Raw genomic sequence first — 19,542 nt, 5'->3', positions numbered from 1 at the left:
AATAAGTATTTTCATTCGGCAAAACAGAAGCAGCGTGAACGTTACGCTTGGCAACATGGCATAACGTTCTTAGCTAACTCCCATGCCCAACGGTTACTCCTCACACATCAAACCACACAAGACCTCTCTATTACACACTCACAAAATGCACAAAAGACAACTAACATCACGTTGTTTGCCCGATTGTTATGTGGAACGCATTGTCACTCATTTTCTCTTAATTTCAATGACTAAAAAGTATCTAGCACGTCTCTTCCACAATAACGGTTTTATTTTGAACGTTTTCAGCGGAAATGCGAATCGTCACGTTAGCTACCTTGACGCTAGTCCGCTAACTTCTGTGTGGTCAGCCAACCGAAGCATGGGGTCCTTTGACTCACCCCTTTTCACTCGCTAACGATAGCTTAACATTAATAATGCTGATATGGTCGATATTTACAGCTTTATTTCTTAAAAAACGGGACCACCAGCCTGTGCGGAACGGCGAGGTCTTCTCCGTCACCCTCACCTCCCCGATCAACGTCCTGTGAGCACTGCTATCTGTGATGTGATTATGAATAACTGCCGTCGAGGGAAGTTATAATTGACATTATCATAGCTGAATGGCTACAACAGCAGCCTGTCCGCCTTCATTTAACGCCTGCATGCAGTTATTTTATTAGCCATTTGAGCTCCGCGTCGGAAGGAACCGCTATATTTTCTTGGCGGAAATAGCTGAAGACGCCGCATCCACGGCTCGTCCGAAAAGATGTCTTTCTTCAATTTTCGGAAGATATTCAAGTTGGGGCCTGATAAGAAGAAGAAGCAGTATGAACATGTACACAGAGACGTTAACCCAGAGGAAATTTGGGAAATCATTGGGGAGCTGGGAGATGGAGCGTTTGGGAAAGTGTTCAAGGTAATGTATTACATCCGCCTTGGGGTTTTCTAACCTATTTCTTAAAACACTCGCTTCCATTGTGTTTCATGTGGGTCATAACGTTAAAATGACAGCAGGGATAGCGAAGCCCCGTTCAGGCCACCTCCTCCAGGCCACTGGAAACTGACATTTCCCCTTCATGCTTGTGTGCTATGACAGTTCACTCATTCTGTAAACTGGACTTTTACTGTTACCTGCCTGCTAACATCTTCCTGTTGTGGATATGTAAAGAAGCGTGTGTTTAGGGACACCTTAACACACCTGTAAGTGTGTCGGGGGTATTTTAAGCCAGGCCCTGCTCACTGTCATGTTAGATATATGACTTTGCCATGTCATTGAGTTGGCCTCAAACTGTTGAAGGTATGATTCACTTCCACACTACAAACATGGCCTCATAAATGTCAGACTGGATTGTCCAAGAGCGATCAAATGACACACAGATAAACATTAAAAAATAATGCTATAAATCCTGAGAGCAGCTGCCCTTCAAAGTCAGATGTGCCCATTCTGCAGCCTACAATGGGCCATCTGTGAAAAGGCAAGGGCAAGTAGTTTCTTAGTGCAACACACTGTGACAGGTGCACAGGTACAGGTGTATGTGTGTGTGTAAATTTAGTGTTTACCCTTCAGGTTGATGGTCTATTTGTTTCGCCAACGCACACTGTACATTATACATGAGGTGGCCACAACACAGGCAACACTACCACAGTATAATGCACATTTAATGAAATAGCCCCAAAACAATGTTTGTGGAGCTTCTGTCGTTTAGTTTTTGTTGAGAGAGTGCCAGCGAGGGGTCGTTTCCTCTCAGGATGTCTTTTGTGCTGTCGGATTGCTTTATATGGCGCGGTTTTGTGTCCACCACCTGTAATCTCTGCTACCTGACGTCCCTTTCCAGGTTATCTATGTGTTGGGCTGAGAAACACCCTTTGGAAAGGTCAGCAACATGAGGACCAGTATGTGTGTCTGAGTGGAGGGTAAACTGCACAGCACCTTAAAGCAGCCTCTTTTAAACAATTTTGGAGAGAGGACTGGGGCGAAATTAGAGCACAGACAGTTAACAGATGAGAAATGTAGGTAGTTTACTGGTTTATCTGAAGATCCATCTCTTCATCTCTCGCTCTCTGACTTATATCATCCTTTCCTGGAACTCTTGTGATCAAATATATATAATGCGGCCTGACACTGGCCCAGAAGTCTTTATTTTCCACTTTCCCAGTCTTATTAGCTGATTAGCTAACTGTGATGAAAGCCAGAACTCCTTTCATGCTTTCTCGTCCTACAGATGTAGACAAATATACTCTTTTGTGTATATGAAACGCATAGATGGTCTGGAGAGGAGTCGCCTTCTGGTCACATTACTATAAACACAGACTGCATATTTCATCAGTTATTTCACAAGCTTTTGATGGCGGCCTTTTTTGGGTGGGGTGACAAAAATTGCCAGCAAAGTGTGAATCAGCTGTTAAACAGAGCGAAAAAGAGAAGAGTCCTGAACTCACATGCACATCATGGTAGCTTGTATTGTATCTTTTATTAGTGAAGAGGTGTGTCATTTTTATGGACCTAACACGTTCGCATTTCCTGTCAGATCACAGTTAGAATTTGACATACGTGCTTCAGAGTATGAGAGACAAAAATTAAGTCCCTCTGCCGAGCACTGTGCCCATGCAGTAGAGTGGTGTGAGATTTATCCTTACTACAATTTATTCACATTCAAATGAGTGAAATGATTTGCTAGTCTTAAAAGATCAACTAACAATGTGCAGGATTATATGATTTGTTATTATGACACGCACAAATAATCTCATTTAATCCCTCAAACCAGACCAGTACAAAGAGTTTAGTGTAAAAAATGATGACTGAAGGCCACAGACTGCACTCGAATCGCTCAATGACAGACAAATTACCGCTGCCCTCTCCTTCTCGAAGCTAATACTGAATCTGCATATGCATTAGTGATGGCCTGCACTAGACAGGCGTCAGGCAGTACAAAGGGAAAGACACAGGGAGTGTGTCAGGTCAGAACTGTGTAAATATAGGGTGTGACACACTCTGCAGCAGTTGGTTCTAACACTCCCTCCCTTTTCTTTTTCCTTAACTCCCTGAGATTGTGTCTGTATCCATAAACATTAAGTCCAAAGCTGGCCTTAAAATAACTTCTCAGCTACTTGTTTGACTGAGTGTGTGGTATTATTATTTTTTGCTTTAGTCTCTTCAGTACAGCCTAATCTGGAGTGTAGATTCTGGGGCTCGTGTTGCCAATGCAGACAAGCATAAGCCGTTTCCCTATATCATACGTTCATTTGGTGTAATCTCTAAGTTACTGCCACTTTCACTTCACGTTTGACCCTATAGTCAGTTTGTCAAAGTCAAAAGAAAGAAAGAAGAGAAGGCAAGATTGACACCATCAGCGTTTGTTAGAGTAGATCAAAAGATGATGGGGTGTGTTGTAAGTATTTTGCCTTTAAAGGTTTTTTTTCTGTAATTTTCTTTCCGAATATATAACCTCATGTTATCTTAAAGTCTCTATGAAATGTATTTATAGAGACTGCTTTGATCTACACAAGCCATAAAGTGTTACAGTGTTTATTGCTCTGGATTCAGAATGGCTTTTGTCCTAAATGAAATTGTTAATGCACAATAGCCACTCCACAGCACTGCCCCAGCAAAGCAAAGCATGTCGATTGTTCTGTAGTCCAGCCAGCAATATCAGAAATGTATCGAGCAGCACGCTCAATTGATACAAGCCTTCCCTTTGTTCTCTCTCTTTACAGTTTTACATGTTGTGAATTGTGCAAACTCAATCAGTTACTTTTGCTTTCAGGCTCAGAACAAGCAGAATGGGACCCTCGCCGCTGCCAAGGTTATTGACACGAAGACAGAGGATGAGTTGGAGGATTATATGGTCGAGATCGACATTCTGGCCTCCTGCAACCACCATCATATCGTCAAACTGCTGGACGCCTTCTATTTTGAAGGCAAACTTTGGGTAAGCAAGCAAGTGCCTGACTGAGAGAACTATTTTTTCCCCTTGTCTATTGCTGTTGAGTTGAAGCCAAGGAGACACAGAAGCAGTGAACCAGTCACGCACGGAGACACACAAATTCACAAGCCAGTGTTCGTTATGCTGCTACTCAGAGGACTCTTGTAGCATTCTATTAATGGATAATAGCAGCGCATTTTTTTCCGCTGTCGCTTACATTTGAAGAGTTTAAAACCCATCATGTGACAAAGTTAGAGGCTAGTGTGCGGCTCGGACTCCATGTTCCACTGCAGGATTGCCTCACCTCCCAGAAGTCACAGGTCATAATGTGGAAATAATATATATTAATGATTAAACGTCATCTAATTTAAATGCACAGTGTGTCATTTCTGCAGCTTGGGGTCTCTCAATAAAGACAGTGAAAACAGAAGGCATACCTTGATGATGTCAAAGCAGGGTGGGATCATGGGAGTTGTTGTTTTAATTGTTAAACAACCACCACTGCTGATGGAAGTCTGTGTGACGGGACTCAGGCAGAAATGCTCAGGGACGTGGCAGTGTTTTAAAGTTTTAGTCGCTGTACATTTAGTCTAGTTCGCTGACTTACTCTGACGTATCATCTGGTGTCTCCCGTGCAGTAACAGGCAAATGACACGCAGCACTACCTTGAATAAAATAAGGGATTTCTCTGGGTTTGAACATTATTGGAAACATTTGGGATAATGTAAGTCCACAACTCACAAAACATATAATAGGTCTAAGTGTTTGTACGCACTTTGTTGCACAAATGTTACATATTATACCTTCAAATGATTCATTATATTTCTGCAGTGTAGGAATTTTCTGACAACAGTTGGAGCCAGCTGAATACTCCCCACTGGTTTCTTTATTGTGACAAAAGTAAAATTCTAAAAACCCATTTTTCGCCTGTGTCTGCTTCCTTACCAAGCCAGTGCCATTTTAATACATAGTCAGTAGATCTCATTCTGAGTGCAGTAAGAGGCCCCAGAACAATTAGGTCCTGGCAGGTGGTGTCATGTGACCGTCCCTTGTGGACTGGCCACATCTATGGGATGATAATGGAGTGGTTTTGGTGGCTGGAGAAAGTGCTTGTGAATAATTCAGAGCTGCATACAGGTTGTCCCTCAGGCCCCCTTCTTAAAGCAGCACACTGAATGTGTGGCTGCCTCTGCCTTGCGTGTGTTTGGTCGAGTTGATATGTGTATGTTTGTTTTTTCAGCAAAAGATTAATCAAGAGAAATTTCCATGCATGTTAAATTTCAGCTGAGACTCCGATCAGCAGATTTTAATTTGTGCACAATAGGAACACCTGTCAGCATCATGAGACCGTAAATTACAAGCGGGATTCATTGTGATTCAGAACAGGAACAACCACTCGGTTTCTCTGTGTCTCACTGCCTGAATAGAGGGCGGGGCTCGGTTGTAGCTTTGATTGATTTTCGCCTATCATCTGATACCGTGAGCTGCCAACTGACTGGCAATGCCAGTATAGATGAAGTGGCGGTTGGGTGCATTACATCAGCTCTTACAACTGAGGTCAGGAGCTGGTCATTTTACATCTCCATAACAGTTATGTTATGATCATCTAATGATAGCTAAAACGAGCACTGTGAGCTGGTGAATCCATAGTTATGGATCATATTATCAGACAGCAGGTCATTTGGTTTCAGCACATCAGGATGTTTGTTGAAGGCACTACTGCATCATTATGTTGTACAGCGTATTGTTAAGACTTTCATACTGTGAGTGACAAGTGAATGTAGATTTAAGTTGTGGAGGTTAACTCCTGGTTTTTTCCCATCAGTGCATTTCCTTTCACATCTTCCCTAATAGAAATGGTATGGTTTGGAAATGTATATGTGGAATATTTGTTTGTGGCAGGAGTGAAACTGTAGGAATTATATTGTCTATACTGCAGATGACATCTTGACTCAAAAGAGGGTGTTGGCTTAAATTTACTGTAATGCTTAACAAAATGAGGAAATCATTTTTCTCCACTGTATGAGGAAATATCCTGGATGCGAGTCATAGTTAGACGTATACAGACAATCTAAAGAATAATACTTGGTAGAAATTGTTCTAACACGATGACAAAAATCCTGCTGAACAGGCGTACTGTAGAGAAACAGTAAGGAGAGGATCCCAGTAACTGTCTCCAGCTTACAACTAGGACCTCTACTGATGTTTCGATCCAGTGAGGACTGACACATAAAGACAGTCCGGAAATAGAAAAGAAAATATGTGCGTATGGATGATACTCAGTATGGCTGTTCTGTGTCTGATCGATTGGCTTCTTGGAATGTCTCCACGGTGTAATCAATAACATAGAATAGGGGTTGTGTCTGCTCAGTCTTTTTCCTATAGAGATCATATTGTTCGCCTACGTTGCATAACGCGAATTCCTCCTTTAAGCAAATTGTGGATTGGTTGCGTTATAGTACACATGACTTATTTCTCCCCTCCTTTTGTTTTGCCGTTGCAGATTCTGATCGAGTTCTGTGCAGGTGGTGCGGTGGATGCCATCATGCTGGGTAAGTCCCTCATTCATTGAAGGAAACAGAAAATTATTATAGCATTCTGGAGCTTTTTTCTTTGCTCCATCCTCAAGTGCCAGCTCCTTTTATTCCGTCCAGAAGCCTCCTCTGTGGGATTTTTTTTCCCTCTCCCCAGTTGGAGAGGCCATTCCAACTGTGTAATTATTGTGGCTCAGCTTTCAAGGAGTGGTTAGTCCACTTCTGGTGCATGCAGTTTCTCTCCCCTAAACCTTGAAGACCTCACTACTTTTTCTTTTGCATGAATTACCATGACAAAGAGCATATCAATTAATTCACTTTGCTGTTGGATGTTGACGCAGTCTGCTCTGTCTGACTCACCTAGAACGAATATCTTCCCCCAGATTTATCCAGTCATACATGCTGGCTGGTGTGAGGGTGGAGTTTGGTCCTCCAGTTGCTATTGGATACCATCAGGCTGTCATATTTTATGTTAACATATCCAAATGGATTAATCTGTGCTTGTAAAAGTGCATCACAAAAACCACAATAACAAAATCTGATTGATCCGTGTGCATGTTTATCCACAGAGCTGGAGAGGCCCCTGACGGAGCCGCAGATCCGCGTGGTGTGCAGGCAGACCTTAGAGGCCTTGATTTACCTCCACGAGAACAAGATCATCCACAGAGACTTGAAAGCCGGGAACATTCTCCTCTCCTTGGATGGAGAAGTGAAACTGGGTAGAAATCTGCTGCCGTTGTAATATTTCACCAAGTGTGAAGGATTATTCAGCGAGGAAAGGTCACTCATGTTGCATGAAGCAAATGTTAGGGTGGTCGCTTTAGAGTACTACGCAGAACAACAGCTGATTCGCTGTTGATTTCTCTCTCAGATATATGGCCTTGGTGGCCACTCTGAACTGCAGGGCCACCACTAATAGGCCCAAAAAGCTAATTAGTAAAGGTAATTGTGGATCCCTTTGCCATCAGCGTCATGGCAGCCGGCAGAGCTATGTGACTTTGGGGATAGTGGTAACAAGTGCACAGCACAGTGTTTACATGTGATAAAACTGGAATGACTCATTCATGTGGTGTCGAGTTTAAAAAAGGAGAGGACTGTATTTTTTATACCCCACTTATGTACTGGAGTTGGTGATACATTGAATTGGTTACATAATTTTGCAGAAGTAAAAGTATTCATGTTGCTGCTGTAGCATCTATAGCTGCTGGCTCCCCGATGATTCATGTTCTGTAGGCAGAGGGTCAGGATGCAGCCTAGCAAACAATAATTATCAAGCTGTCACCAGGGACTTAATGATAGATCTCACTTTCCCTCAAATGCGTACATACTGTAAGCGGTGTGAGAAAAAGACGGCAGGTTGGAATAGGTTCACAGGTGACAAAGCTGCAGGGAGTGATGATGTACTCCAGGAGCATTATGAAAAGGAGACTGAGGTGTTTCTGCCCACTTACGGGGGTCATATTTGAAAGCTTCAAGCAGGTTAGTTAAGAAGGACAGTTGTTATAACTCTGTTGCTCTCGTAGAAACGTGATACATGTTGTTTAAATCTTCTGTTCCAATGGATCCACAATGCATAAAGTGTCATTATAGAGTTTAGTTTGATATGCTGATGAAAAGGATCTTAATTCATTTCTACTTTCAGCTGACTTTGGGGTGTCTGCTAAAAATACCAAGACGTTACAGAGAAGAGACTCTTTCATCGGCACTCCGTATTGGTGAGTCATGCAGTCTGCATACTAGAGGGCATTCACCCCTTTCAATCTGATAATTGTCTTAGCGTGTCCCACAGCTAAAGGGTGATGATTTTTTTATGCGCTGGCACAAAAGCTGTGTGGAATGCGGGATAATGGAAAAAGCCTCATTCAGCAATTTGGATGCACTCGGGTGTTTGATGACCTCAGCCTGAAATGCTGCATGGGCTTCCTATCTTTCAAATTCCAGACCGAAATGCACGCACGTACTATTTTATTGTCCTTTTTCTTCAGTCGGCCGTTAGGGGTTATCAAGCAACACGCCTGAATGCCCACATTAACACGCAGTCCAAAAGTAGCCCAATGCTAATCACAAACCCACTGACGTCTAATTCTGCAGGATGGCCCCAGAGGTGGTAATGTGCGAAACCTCCAAGGACCGTCCATACGACTACAAGGCCGACATCTGGTCCCTCGGGGTAACCCTGATAGAGCTGGCGCAGGTTGAGCCACCCAACCACGAGATGAATCCCATGAGAGTGCTGCTGAAAATAGCCAAGTCCGAGCCGCCCACACTCATGCATCCCTCTCGCTGGTAAGATGGTGCGCTGGTGATAATTAGACAAGAGGTGGCACTGGAATGTTTCCGGATTGGAGATAAGGATATGTTGTTTACTGTTTAATGTGTGAAAGCTTGGTGAATTGTTAATGCTTGACTGAATGGCCACAGGGGGAAGAATGCTATTCATTTGATTCCACAAAGCAGGACACAGGGACATTTACCCAGGTCTGTGGACAGCAAGCTGATTCCTTTTTATTTATTCTTCAAAGGTCACCAGAATTCAACGACTTTCTGCGGAAAGCACTTGATAAGAATGTGGACAATAGGTGGAGCTCAGTGCAGCTCCTACAGGTGAGCTGCCCTTCATTTACTCCCTGCTGTTATCTCACAGCATGCAACCGTTTATGCAGCTTACAACATAACCCAAAGATTGCACACACATTCAACAGATAGTAAAGGTGTCATTTTCTGTTTTGCTCTCTGTTCTTAGATGTAATTCAGCCTGACTGTTTGTGAAGGATAAATATATCTTTCATGTTGGTGTCTTGCGTCCCTGTGCGTCTGTGTAGCATCCTTTTGTCACCAGTGTAACCGACAGCAGACCTCTCAGAGAGCTCATCGCCGAGGCCAAAGCTGAAGTCACAGAGGAGATCGAGGATAGCAAAGAAGAGGAGGAGGAGGAAGAGGCCGATACACCTGTGGTATGCAGTTTTACTAGTGTGCATAATATAACAAGCGTAATATTTTTTTTAGAATATTACAGCGCTGTTTTACCACTGACTGATGACATATTGCAATGTTCATATTTCTCAGGCGGCTCCTGGTCACAAGCGAGCGCCGTCAGATGCCAGTGTGGCCAGCTCAGAGGATGACAAAGTCCCACCGACTCCCTCCACGCTGGAATCTGTTACAGAAAAGACAGAAGTCAAGCATGCTGAGGACCGGACCAGTGATAAACTCTCTGATGAAGGACTTGGAACAAGTGAGGTAGACAAGACTGAGGAGGAGAAACTCAATGAGGTGTCTGATGCCAGTAATGAAGACCTGGGGCCTGGGCTAATAGAGCCCACCAAGGACGTGATCTCACAAGATCCTACAGAGCCTAAACCAGAAGGTGGTCAAGATGAAGAGATTCCTGCTGAGACTGTATTATCACAGCCAGAAGAACCTGTGGATAAAGTGGATACTCAAGAACTTGAAACAGATGGTCAAGAAACAGAGGAGGAACAGAAGGAGACACGAGAAGAGAAAGCAGAGGATGAACCTACCCAGGTAATAGAAGAAGAAAGAGGACGCGAAGCTGAAGAGGTGAAAGAAGAGGAAGAAAAAGAAGCAGGTACTGAGGAATCCAAAGAATCACAAGAGCAACCTGAACATGCACCAGAAGAACCAGAATCCATACCAGGAGATGTGGCACAAGTAGAAGAAGAAGAAGGCAAAGAACCAGATGAGGAGATGCCTCAACATAAAGCAACAGAAGAAACAGATAATGGCACAGATGTAAACTCAGAGAATATAGAATCAAATGTAATGGACACCAACATAAATGGAAGTGTAACTGACTCCCCCGCTGAGGTTTTGCTGGAGAAGGAGGCCATCGAAAGTCAGCCAGAGGAGAAGCCTGAGGATGAGGCTCCTGAGGAGGCAGGGCCGTCTGAACAAGACAATCAGCCCAGAGAAGAGGTCGAAGTCAAGGAACAAGCACCAGCTGAATCCACAAATGGAGTCAGCGATGAAGCCAAAGACGCCCCTGAAGAGCAAGTGGTCCCATGTAAAGATGCCCCTGTGAAGGACGATGAGGAGAAAACCACCTGTGCAGATGAGAGCACTTCCCAAGATGCTGTCTCTGTCCCGGAGAGTGAAACGGATTCAGAAAGCAAGATCGAGCATGGTAGTCCTGCTGTGATCAAGCCAGATGTGGAGAAGGACTCGGACTCTGGAAGCAGCTCTGCTGCTGATAGCAACAGCCTTGACCTCAATCTGTCCATCTCCAGCTTCCTGTCCAAGAGCAAAGAAGGAGGCTCTGTGTCTATGCAGGTGTGCCTCACTCACAAACTTAGTTGTTATCAACACTTTTTGTGATCACGTGAGCCCCAAACACATTCTTGTTTCATTTGTAGGAGTCAAGACGTCAGAAGAAGACACTGAAGAAGACACGTAAGTTCATGGTGGACGGTGTTGAGGTCAGTGTGACGACGTCAAAGATAGTGACAGATAACGACACCAAGAATGAAGAGATGAGATTCCTGAGGTACGTCTGTATGCAGCCTGCCTGCCATTCTGATGGTCTAAATATGTCACATGGCCTATTTAACATGTCTGCCTTAAATAGTTCCTGTTCGCGTCACAACCCCCACAGCTTTTTACAAATGCCAGGTTATCTCCTGTGATAAACGCTGCATTATGTTACTGTCATCTCCCACGTTGCCTTTTAAAGACATGAGATATGCTGCTCCCAGTGTTTACACGAGTGCTGTCTGACTACTTGCTGCTGGGCTCTTGACCTCATGTCAGTAACGCACAGAGTTAACATGTAGAAATTTAGCAACTACTGATTCAGAAAACAGGAAAGTAACTCTCCTATTAAACATGAATGGGAGACATTGTAATCAATTTTAAATCGCGTATGAAAAATAAATGAAGAACCAGACCATAAAATCCCATCTCAAAAATGAAATATTTAAAGTTTTTTGTGAATAAAGTCCCGTATCATCAATGACAATCCACTGAATACGAGATGCGTTAATATGGTGGCACCCTGACTGCTCTGTTGTGTGTGTGTGTCGTGTGGTTTCCTCAGGCGGCAGGAGTTGAGAGAGCTGCGCCTCCTGCAGAAAGAGGAGCAGAGGGCCCAACAGCAGCTGAGCAACAAGCTGCAGCAGCAGAGAGAGCAGATCTACCGGCGCTTCGAACAGGAAACTGCTGTGAGTCAGTTTGTCTGTACCACAGTGGTGTGATGTTGGTGTGGTGTGTAGCCAAACACCAGTCTGTTGTTATCACTTATCATTTCCTCGTTCAGCATTTCTACTATGAAGAGAAAGTTCTCTCAAAGCCAGGCTAAAATGACTCCATATAAATGTCTTTTACAGTTAATCTTCCCTTCCCTCCTACGCAATTAAGGCTTGAAACTCATCTTGTCAGGCTGATGCCAGTGTCTGTCGACTCTGTCTGCGCAGGCTAAGAAGCGTCAGTATGACCAAGAAGTGGAGAATCTTGAGAAGAAGCAGAAGCAGACCATTGAGCGACTGGAACAGGATCACACCAGCCGCCTCCGAGACGAAGCCAAACGCATCAAAGCGGATCAAGACAAGGAGCTCTCCAAGTTCCAAAACATGCTGAAGAACCGGAAGAAAGAGGTACTGTAGTGCACGGCTGCTTCTGCATGGAAGTGCTTTCAGCAGGGCTGATTAGCTCTTGACTGGGGGAGCTAGGGGGTCGTAAGCATTTGCATGTCATAAATACTATCTGTTTAATGGTGCATGTGTTTAACAACTTAGCCAGTGGCTGTGTCATATTAATCCTATGGGAGTGGTGTGCCTTGCTGTTCTGCCTGGTGCTGTATGTGTGCAAATGATAGCAACAGACAGACTGTCCTATCTTTCTCCTAGATGCTGCTAGCTCCATGTTGTTGTATCCATTATTCATCAGCCCTGAGGCTTCTAGTTGCCTCCTAAGCAATACTGTGCTACTGAGTCTATTTGTTATTTTTAGAGAACAATTTAATAAAGGTTCAGTTTCAGGCTAAGGATGAAACCTTATCATGATGGTGTGCTGGGCTTGTTGTAAAGAGTCTGTATTAGAGTTTTCAGCCTCTTTCTCTGCTTGGCAGCCTTAAACACTTTGATAGGTTTTTTTTGGGCGTGCTCTTCGTTTTTATGTTTCGCTTTACGCAGCTTTTTTACGGCAATCATGGCAATTGGCATCCGTTGTACATTATGATGCCTTGGTGGTTGTTGTGCAGCTTGCAATTTGCTTTCTGGGCCATTTAGAGTATATTTTCGTTGTGCAGGTTGGCTTTAAGTGGTTGCTTCAGCCCTCAGCTATGTACTTTGTTGTGGCTGTTAAGCTGCAAAAACAAAAGCTATTTCTTATTGAAAAAAATGCATATTTTGTTATTTGCAATGTTGTATTCTTTATTCAAAATGTACTGTCATTGTGTATTTAACTAACCATGTCTCTTGTATGAGTGTGTGAGGTGGCTTTGGTCATGAGATGGCCCACTTGGTGTTGGCTGGTGGTGTAGGGCTCATCTGGAGAAATAATGAAAGCCTTCATTATGGTAACTGATGTGGAATCATCTTTAATGTCATCATTAAGAATTCAAGCAAGGGCAAAAAGAAACCTCCTGTAAGAACACTTGTACATGTAATAGTAGACTGAAATTAACGAAAGTTTTTGTAGACATACTTAATTTCTGAAGGCATCTAAGAAAAAAAGCCTTGGACTGAGACAGCAGGCCATCTGCGCTCACAGTAATAATAGAGGTTATTTGTCACTCTCGCTGTTTGTGGCCTCTCCTGAAGAATGATCCACCCACCTAGCTGGTTTAGTGTAGCCACCGGTGTCACAGTGGCACATTGGTGTTAAGTGCTGAGCTGTAGTCTATCAGCAGCACTCCGGCATCAGAGTGTAAGCCAGAAGAAACCGCATCATCCACACATCTGTTTGGTCAGTGAGCAGACTGAAGTGGGTCTTGGGCACCAGGTGAGATATTACATATTTGATTTTCACCAAAGTGTCGTCCTTAAGACATGAAGTCCAGGATTTCTGAGAGTGAACTCCACGTTTCAGGATTGACGGTCATAGTCGCCAGATGATTCCAACTCAGTTGCTCCATTTTAATTCCTAGAGGCAAAATGCTCATCTTAATGGCTGTGGGACTTAATGGAATGTGAAGTAATACGGTGATACATGAAACACTTACAACGGGAGCTGATTTTGAGACTAACATCTTCTGCCATGTGTCTCTTTTGACATGACTCTAACTCATAGATTTCAAACTCACCGTTCTGAAAAACTACTAATCAAAAGACTGACTGACTATTTCAGAGGAGCATCAGACGTAGGTCATGGGAATCAAGCATGCTGACTTCCAATCAGTTGGTGGCGGGATGCAGTTATATCCTCTCAAAGTGGGCCGTGCATGTCTTCTACTGTTGTTGGCCAGCTTTGTCAGATTTTCAGAATATACAGCATCAACCAGCTTCTGCACACACACTGTAGGTCAAACAGGAAGTTGGACAGTCACCCAAACACATGAGAAAAGAGCTCATGAAACGCTTAAAGGAGGACCTGTCTCTCCTTAAGACCGCAGAGGTAAACCATCAACCTGCTGCCTCTCACTCTGTCTAAGGGTAACACTACTCTTTCTCTCTTTTTCTCCTTATCTCTCTTTATATATATATAACCTCATTCATTCTCTGTATAATCTCATTCCTTCATATGCACACAAACACAAAGACCTGCTGTGTGTGCAATCTCTCCCTTTTTGCTACTATATCGAGCGCACTGTAATAACTTCATGACATTTTATTAGAGTGTCTGAAATTTAAGCAGCATGATAGTACACATGATATTCATGAGACTATAGAAACTGAGTTGCTGTGATGGGCAAAGATGCAGATCAGTGAGCAGAACTGCTTTATGGCTGTATTGGATTGGATCCCAGAGTTGTGATCAATCAATATCAATGTGATGAAGCAACTTGATCTGTTATGTATTTAATAAGTTTAGCTGGAACTGGATGAGCCACACCGTCAGGCTCGTCTGTAAATGGGTTCTGTATTGAGTTTCCACTAAATGCAATACACTGTGATATTCATCAATATCACAGTATAATAATGACGGCTGAAACAGCTGATTATTCGTTCAATTGATAGAAGCTTTGATAGCTGAAATCACTCTAGTTCTGTCAGCGATGATGAAAAACGATGAAATGATTCACAAGTGTCCGCTCTCATTTCGCTGCTCGCCTTAGAGTAACCCTGCGGTGTTCATCATGTGCTGAGCGGGGAATCAATGAACGGAGGAGAAATTGCAGACACAGCAGCCGTCTGTACTGAAAGCTCGTCCGAACTCTGTTTCCCTGTGCATCTTTTATGAATTAGACATGAGTCGTGCGCACAAAGGCCTTCTTTTCTTTGAAAGGTAACTCTTAGATTATTAACACTTCATGAGCCAGTAGCATGGAAAGCAACAAAACTGCCTTTTAGCAAGCTGGATTAAACTCGAGTGCTGGAATTATGAGCCGCTTTCAAGCGTGAGAAGAGATATTAATAACTAATTAACTGACCTCCTCCTAACATTCATCCAGAGCTGTGCTGTGCGCCGCAAACTCACCGACATTCCCAAAGTGGGAAATGGCCATCTCTTACATAACTAGGGCAGAATCAGTGTGTGTGCGTGTGCGTGCTGGTGTGTGTTTGTGGGTGAGAGTGCGATCCTCAGCCTGCTGTGTGCTGTCTGTCCCTGATCAGGGCGAGTGCGCTGTGTGCTCTCCTCCGCAGGCAGTGGCCCAGGTTATGATACAGTCTTTTCAGTTGTCCTCATGCGCACTCTTCAACGCTCAGATGCAGGATGTAAGTCCCCCCCCTCCCCTCTCTCCCCCGCCCTGTTTCTCTCCTCTGGCCCATACTTAGATGTGAGCAAAGTTAAGTGACAGGATAGTTCGTGATGGTTTTGCTTTAAATACGACACATGTAAGCATGGGCGGTTTGTTTTTTGCTTCTTTTTTTTTTTCTTTTTCTGAGTGTTGTCGTCACGGTGTTTGTGCAGTGGTTCTCTCTTCCTCTCCTGCTCAGTATTTTCCCTCCACCAAACCACAAGTGTTCTACATCCAGTCTGTGTGTTTTATATGGCGTTGATATTGCATTACACCGTTTGCATCAGGCTGAGTGTGGGAGTAAACACGTACAGCGCTCTTTCCCAGAGGTGGTGTAGTTGTTGATTCCCTTCTGTCTGGATCCATGTTTGTCAGCCAGGGTCCAAATATAGACTGACCGCCTTACAGGATGGATGTTAAAGTCACTTGTGAATAATTCAGTTACGGTATCACATTGTAAACAGCACAATTTGGATTCAGCAGTGTAAAGGTAATGCTAGGCTTTCTGCTGATCGAGTGTGTTATTATATGATCTATTATGCCTAATCATAGTTAAGTAATAGCAGTGCATAACCTACAATTTGCCACCAGCTGGGTGTTAGACATCTAAAGAATAGATCATCACATCTTTTTAAAGTGAGAAGAAAAGGAAGTTTAGCGAACAGGCAGCTCTGGCACGTTAGGTAACGGGTCATGCATAATGCAGGCTGTGCTCTGGACGGTGTTAACGTCAGTGTCGATGTTGTCTCACATAAAGCTGTGAATCTGAATCTTTACTCAACTGTTAACTTTTCTTTCTCTCTCTCTTCACCTCCATTGTGGATCGTTGCCATCCATGATCTCTGAGTGTCTCCTCCTCTGACTCAAGTTGATGATGTGACATCTTAGTGCTCTGTGTTGTACTGAGCTTGAAGTGGTTGATTCGACTAGATGATATCGTTTTATTTCAGGCTGGTTTTGATACTTTAGACGCATTTGCACTGTGACATTTTCTTGTGCTGTCTCTCCCTGCTGTCCCTCTGTCTGATGGCTTCCTCTCCCTGTTTCTCATTGCTCTTCCTCTCTCTGGCTCCTCAGGAGCAGGAGTTCCTACAGAAGCAGCAGCAAGAGCTGGACGGAGCTCTGAAGAAAATCATCCAGCAGCATAAACTGGAGATCGCCACTATTGAGAGAGACTGCCTCAACCACAAGCAGCAGCTGATGAGAGGTAAGGTGGAGGAAGAGCTGCCTAACTGATGTAATTACCACTCACCACCTAATAATGCTTAACACAATTTCTGAATGTGCATTTCCTACATTAGAGTTTCCATTTTTTTCAGCGTGGCATGAAAATCAGATTGTGGAGCATAGTAAAGCCAAGTAAAGCTGTTGTGGTGCGTTCGTGTGCTGCTGAGAAATGGGAAACTTCTGGTTCTGGTTTCCTGCCAGCACAGCTGAAGGCACCACATCAGCAGACTCTTGTTATCAATCCGTGCTTAGATCACATTACCATTAAATTTGACAAACAGGCAACCTGATGTGACTGTTTACTCAGACATCGAGCATCCTGTGCAAGTTTCAAGTCCCTCAGTTCATTTTCATAACAGACATGAAAGCAACAGCCGCCTGAAAGGTTGAAAAAATAGTCCTTTTTTTAAACTTTGGACTTACTGTCATCTAATAACAGAGTGTATGTCAGTGACTGCTGTGTGTGACATGCACAGAATGAGGAAAGATGTGCTTTTCGGAGAAACATGTCGCAGCTTGTTCAGTGGGCCGACAGCGTTGCCTGTTTTTCATCGCTCTACCCGTCACCAGTGAACATGCATGTGCTTGTTTGCTCAGTCATACTTGTGCGACATTAAAACGTGATGTTTTTGTGTGTTTTGTAGCTCGAGAGGCTGCCATGTGGGAGCTGGAGGAGCGCCACCTGCAGGAGAAGCACCAGCAGCTGAAGCAGCAGCTGAAAGACCAGTACTTCCTGCAGAGACACCAGCTGCTGAAGAGGCACGAGAAAGTAAGAGCTTTGAGAGAGACGGAGTCAGAGGAAACGTGCAGTCTTATTTAAATAATCCTGCTGAACTCCACCACTGTGTGGGTTTTTGTTTTTTTTTTTCTTGCAGGAGATGGAGCAGATGCAGCGCTACAACCAGCGACTGGTAGAGGAGATGAAGAACAAGCAGACTCAAGAGAGGGTTCGCCTGCCCAAGATCCAGCGCAGCGAAGCCAAGACCCGCATGGCCATGTTCAAGAAGAGCCTGCGGATCACCGCCGCTGCCGCCATCACCGTGGAGCAGGAGAGAGAGCGGATAAAGCAGGTACAGAGGCCGAAGTGGCTGCACATGCACGTGCTATTTTTAGTAGCATATGTCACCCTCACAAATGGTCACACCTCGGATCTGTCCAGCACAAACACAGCGCTGTTAATGCTGTCTGAGCAGAAACTTTCCATTCACCGTTTCACGAGCTTCACCGGCTCTGCATCGTCCCCAAATGTCGTTTCTATCTCGCTTCGTTCAGACCAGTGCGCAATCTTTGAGGAAATCTGAAACATCTTAAAAATTCTCTGCCGCTAGCAGGAGGGTGTTACCTAACACTAAACACAGAACAGATTAAGTGGAAAGCTGACAGTGCGTCGTATTTTCGTTCAGTTTGCTTCTCAGGAAGAAAAGAGGCAGAAGAACGAGAGGCTGCATCAACACCAGAAACATGAGAACCAGATGAGGGATCTGCAGCTGCAGTGTGACTCAAACATCAGGGAGCTGCAGCAGCTACAGGTGGGGCTGCATCACACAAACACACACACACACACACACACGTTTTTTGTGTTTGTGTTGGCGTTGCTTTGTCATCTGCAACCCGATTCCATTAAAGTTTTGACGCTGTGTAAAACATAAATGAATACTTTCTTACCCTGTCATGATGCTATCACCTGTTGTTTTCTTACAGAATGAGAAATGCCACCTTCTGGTTGAACATGAGACCCAAAAGCTGAAGGAGCTGGACGAGGAGCACAGCCAAGAGATAAAGGAGTGGAGGGAGAAGCTAAGGCCCAGGAAGAAGGTATATTTGATGTCCGCTCCCTGCTTGACTGCCTCTTATAAATTCTCTCCACATTCTTGCCATGTTCAGGAAACAGTCATCCTCAGCGGTCGCCTCAGTTGTTTGTATCTGCTGCCCCCTGCAGGCGTTAGAGGAGGAGTTCACGCGGAAGCTCCAGGAGCAGGAGGTGTTCTTCAAGATGAGCGGCGAGTCCGAATGCCTTAACCCCACCACCCAGAGTCGAGTATCCAAGTTCTACCCCATCCCAAACCTGCACAACTCTGGGTTATAGCCCCTAGTCTGCCTGTGCTGCTGGACAGACTCTTATCAAACATGGCTGTGCTCCCAGACTCCTCGTGGTGCGGCGGCATCATTTCTGCGACCGTTACTGATAAACATGAAAGTGTCCTCACTGCTTTGACTCCACAGTTAGTGAGCATGACGTGCCTACACACCGTTCCCTCACTTAATCAGTTTTTCTCAGCTCGCGGGGAAACACCATATGGATAATGTGCACTTTTCTTGAGCATGTTCAAATTTTCAGAGTGTGCAGTTGGTAGTTGAGGCCAATCATGCTTGTCAGATTATTGAAAGCACAGGCTGCTATAGTATGAATGATCTCCAGTGCCTCGTTTTTTTCTGCATTTAGGCCCTTTCCTGTGTTTTCTACAGCTTGCAGTAAATACAGAGCCCCCTGAATGTCTCGCACTTAAATACCTGGTTATCATTTCCACCCTTTATCACAAGAGAGATTTTAATCAATGTCACATAAACTGGCGATTAAACTCTGAGATCTTATTTTGCTGCATGTAAGGCAGAGCTGATTTAAGGGAGATGTGCTGATGAGTCAGCTGACTTGGGAGAAAAAGTCTGTCGTTGTAAGACTTTGTTATGTCTGTGTAGTTTTGCGTGAGTGCGTTGGGATCACAAGGCTGTGAGTTCCACTTAAAAGAATTGTACTGTGTCGTAAATGAGTGAAATGTTACATGTGTGCACCTACATATGAAGTTTAATCAGATACTGTGCTTACCATGAGGAGTTTACCGTCTCCAGAGCAAAAATCTGTCGCTTTAGTATTTCAGTGACTTACATTCCCGGTTTAGTGAAACACAGAGGTGAGCTGATACTTCCTGGAGAATGATTAAATCGTTTTTTTTAATATATATATATATAATATATATATATATAGAAAATAAATCACTTTACCTTCTGGGAGTTAGCTTGAGCA

At 44.0% G+C, this 19,542-nt stretch overlaps 1 protein-coding gene across 3 annotated transcripts; it reads left to right on the top strand.

The window, feature by feature from the left end:
• The first annotated feature begins 297 nt into the window (after nucleotides 1-297).
• Nucleotides 298-19,461, top strand: slka (STE20-like kinase a). 3 transcript variants are annotated; one of them, XM_070977307.1, is made up of 19 exons: nucleotides 298-898; nucleotides 3,747-3,911; nucleotides 6,409-6,457; nucleotides 7,009-7,158; nucleotides 8,082-8,154; nucleotides 8,531-8,725; nucleotides 8,962-9,043; nucleotides 9,262-9,393; nucleotides 9,506-10,729; nucleotides 10,813-10,943; nucleotides 11,493-11,616; nucleotides 11,869-12,048; nucleotides 15,199-15,270; nucleotides 16,371-16,500; nucleotides 17,165-17,289; nucleotides 17,396-17,590; nucleotides 17,924-18,049; nucleotides 18,222-18,335; nucleotides 18,460-19,461. In XM_070977307.1, the coding sequence occupies exons 1-19, from the start codon at nucleotides 749-751 to the stop codon at nucleotides 18,604-18,606; spliced, it is 3,564 nt and encodes a 1,187-aa protein (XP_070833408.1). In that variant the 5' UTR covers nucleotides 298-748; the 3' UTR covers nucleotides 18,607-19,461. The 3 variants fall into 3 exon arrangements, with proteins under 3 accessions (XP_070833408.1, XP_070833407.1, XP_070833409.1); XM_070977306.1 differs by lacking the exon at nucleotides 15,199-15,270 and adding an exon at nucleotides 13,916-14,008; XM_070977308.1 differs by lacking the exon at nucleotides 15,199-15,270.
• Nucleotides 19,462-19,542: the final 81 nt, after the last annotated feature.

This window comes from Chaetodon trifascialis, chromosome 13 (assembly GCF_039877785.1).
Source record: "Chaetodon trifascialis isolate fChaTrf1 chromosome 13, fChaTrf1.hap1, whole genome shotgun sequence".
NCBI lineage: Eukaryota > Metazoa > Chordata > Actinopteri > Chaetodontiformes > Chaetodontidae > Chaetodon > Chaetodon trifascialis.
The sequence above is the reverse complement of the archived record's forward strand: the minus strand, read 5'-3'. Positions and strand labels throughout refer to the sequence as shown.

Bases quoted from the DNA above. Each gene is read 5' to 3' on its own strand.
- slka (XM_070977306.1), top strand. From the start codon at position 749: ATGTCTTTCTTCAATTTTCGGAAGATATTCAAGTTGGGGCCTGATAAG. The intron at 10,730-10,812 runs GTGTGCCTCACT...TTTCATTTGTAG, and splicing joins GAGGCTCTGTGTCTATGCAG to GAGTCAAGACGTCAGAAGAA. The intron at 18,050-18,221 runs GTGGGGCTGCAT...GTTTTCTTACAG, and splicing joins GGGAGCTGCAGCAGCTACAG to AATGAGAAATGCCACCTTCT.